This window comes from Apis dorsata, unplaced genomic scaffold, assembly GCF_000469605.1.
Source record: "Apis dorsata unplaced genomic scaffold, Apis dorsata 1.3 scaffold_497, whole genome shotgun sequence".
In the NCBI taxonomy this organism is placed as follows: Eukaryota; Metazoa; Arthropoda; class Insecta; order Hymenoptera; family Apidae; genus Apis; species Apis dorsata.
This window is the reverse complement of record NW_006263729.1, coordinates 48358-50247: the sequence shown is the minus strand read 5'-3', so window position 1 is coordinate 50247 and position 1890 is coordinate 48358. Positions and strand designations below refer to the sequence as shown.

The 1890-nt window shown below is 36.6% G+C and overlaps 1 protein-coding gene across 4 annotated transcripts in view; it reads left to right on the top strand.

Moving 5' to 3' along the window:
- Nucleotides 1–1890, top strand: part of LOC102672951 (prolyl 4-hydroxylase subunit alpha-1) — a 172364-nt gene that overhangs the window by 169031 nt on the left and 1443 nt on the right. For all 4 annotated transcript variants that reach the window (XM_031512670.1, XM_006620248.2, XM_006620249.2 and 1 more), the window contains 6 exons: nucleotides 205–372; nucleotides 530–702; nucleotides 804–1070; nucleotides 1155–1379; nucleotides 1446–1511; nucleotides 1613–1778. In XM_031512670.1, coding sequence (XP_031368530.1) covers nucleotides 205–372; nucleotides 530–702; nucleotides 804–1070; nucleotides 1155–1379; nucleotides 1446–1511; nucleotides 1613–1778 — 1065 coding nt within the window. The remainder of the gene's footprint in view (nucleotides 1–204; nucleotides 373–529; nucleotides 703–803; nucleotides 1071–1154; nucleotides 1380–1445; nucleotides 1512–1612; nucleotides 1779–1890) is intronic.

Below are 1890 nucleotides of genomic sequence, written 5' to 3'. Positions count from 1 at the left end.
AGAGAGAGAGAGAGAGAGAGAGAGAGAGAGAGAGAGAGAACAGAATATTCTTATTTAAATCGATTCGTTCGAATGTATATGTCGTGAATGTGTGTGCATGTCGTGAAACTTAAACTTTTTTTCTCTAAAGTTTTACGGAAGTAAGAAAAAATAAAGAATCAAAATTTAATTTAACCTCTATACTGATCTTGTTCCTTCTTGCAGCCAGCGATTGTTTCGAACTTGGAAGACAGTCTTATCATAATCGTGATTACTATCACACCGTCCTGTGGATGCAGGAAGCCATGGATCGTCTTCAAGAGGAACAAAACGCGACCACAACTTCGAAACCAGACATATTAGAGTATTTGGCATTCTCGACGTATATGCAAGGTATGATATATGTATATATATATATATGATACATTTACGAGAGAATACGTGTCCAATAATTCACGCGTTTCGATGAAGAAATTTATACAAAAGACAGTACTATAAATTTCCCAATTTTTTTCGATGATAATTTATTCGTGAATTGAATCGTGTCTAGGTAACGTGGCGCGAGCTTTAAGCATGACGAACGAGCTACTGGAGCTGGTGCCGACGCATGAACGTGCTCTGGGCAATAGAGCTTACTACCAAAAGGAGATTCAGAGCAAAGCGAGCCAATCGAAGAAAAAACGGGGAGAGGATGGTCAAGATGACACCGCTGTTCCTGCACAAGTAAGATAATGATTCTGATGCTATTTCATAATAAATTCTATCAAGACTTTTTTTTACTTATTTCATTTTTTGTGATGAACATTTTCTTACCAACGTTTCAGCATTTCACAGTTGCCGAGGAAAGAGTAAAAACTTTGGACGAAATGACGGAGAGGGAACGTTACGAGATGCTGTGTCGTGGCGAGGTAACGATCCCTCCAGAAGTGCAGAAGAATCTGAAGTGTCGTTACGTCGATCGTGGAATTCCCTTCCTGAAAATTGCTCCATTCAAAGAGGAGGAAGCTTATCTCGATCCGAGGATAGTCGTTTACCACAACGTGATATACGACGACGAAATCGAGACTATTAAAAGAATGGCGCAACCGAGGGTAATGTTGATAAAATAATAATGGAACGATACAAATTGTTTTCGAAAAGAAATAAAAAATGATTTTTCTTTACAAATATTGCAGTTCAAACGAGCTACTGTACAGAATTACAAAACTGGTGCCTTAGAGATAGCGAATTATAGGATTAGTAAGAGTGCTTGGCTTCAAGAGCACGAGCACAAACACGTGGCAGCTGTAAGCAGACGTGTGGAACATATGACGAGCATGACTGTCGATACGGCAGAAGAATTGCAAGTGGTTAATTATGGTATTGGTGGTCATTACGAGCCACATTTTGATTTTGCGAGGGTAAGTCAGAATTAAAGAAATTATATTAGCAAAACGATTAAATCGATTGATTGTTTTTATACATAGAAAGAGGAAACAAATGCATTCAAGAGTTTGGGAACTGGAAATCGTATTGCAACAGTTTTATATTATGTAAGTGATACCTAGAAAAGTACTTATTAAATATTTTATTAATCTCAAAATTTTATTATTGTTATTTAAATTTTAAACAAACGTATTATTAACTATTTCAGATGAGTGACGTAGAACAAGGTGGAGGTACTGTTTTCACAGCCATTAATATTGCTTTGTGGCCCAAGAAAGGTAGCGCCGCCTTCTGGTATAATCTCAAACCCAATGGAGAGGGAGATTTCAAAACTAGACACGCGGCATGTCCTGTTCTCACAGGTTCCAAATGGGGTATGTGAACTAACAAAATCTTGGAATTTCAAAATATTCATTTATCATTTAATATTATAACAATAATAATAAGAATTCTTATGGTAGATATAAAAACAAACTATAAGAATCT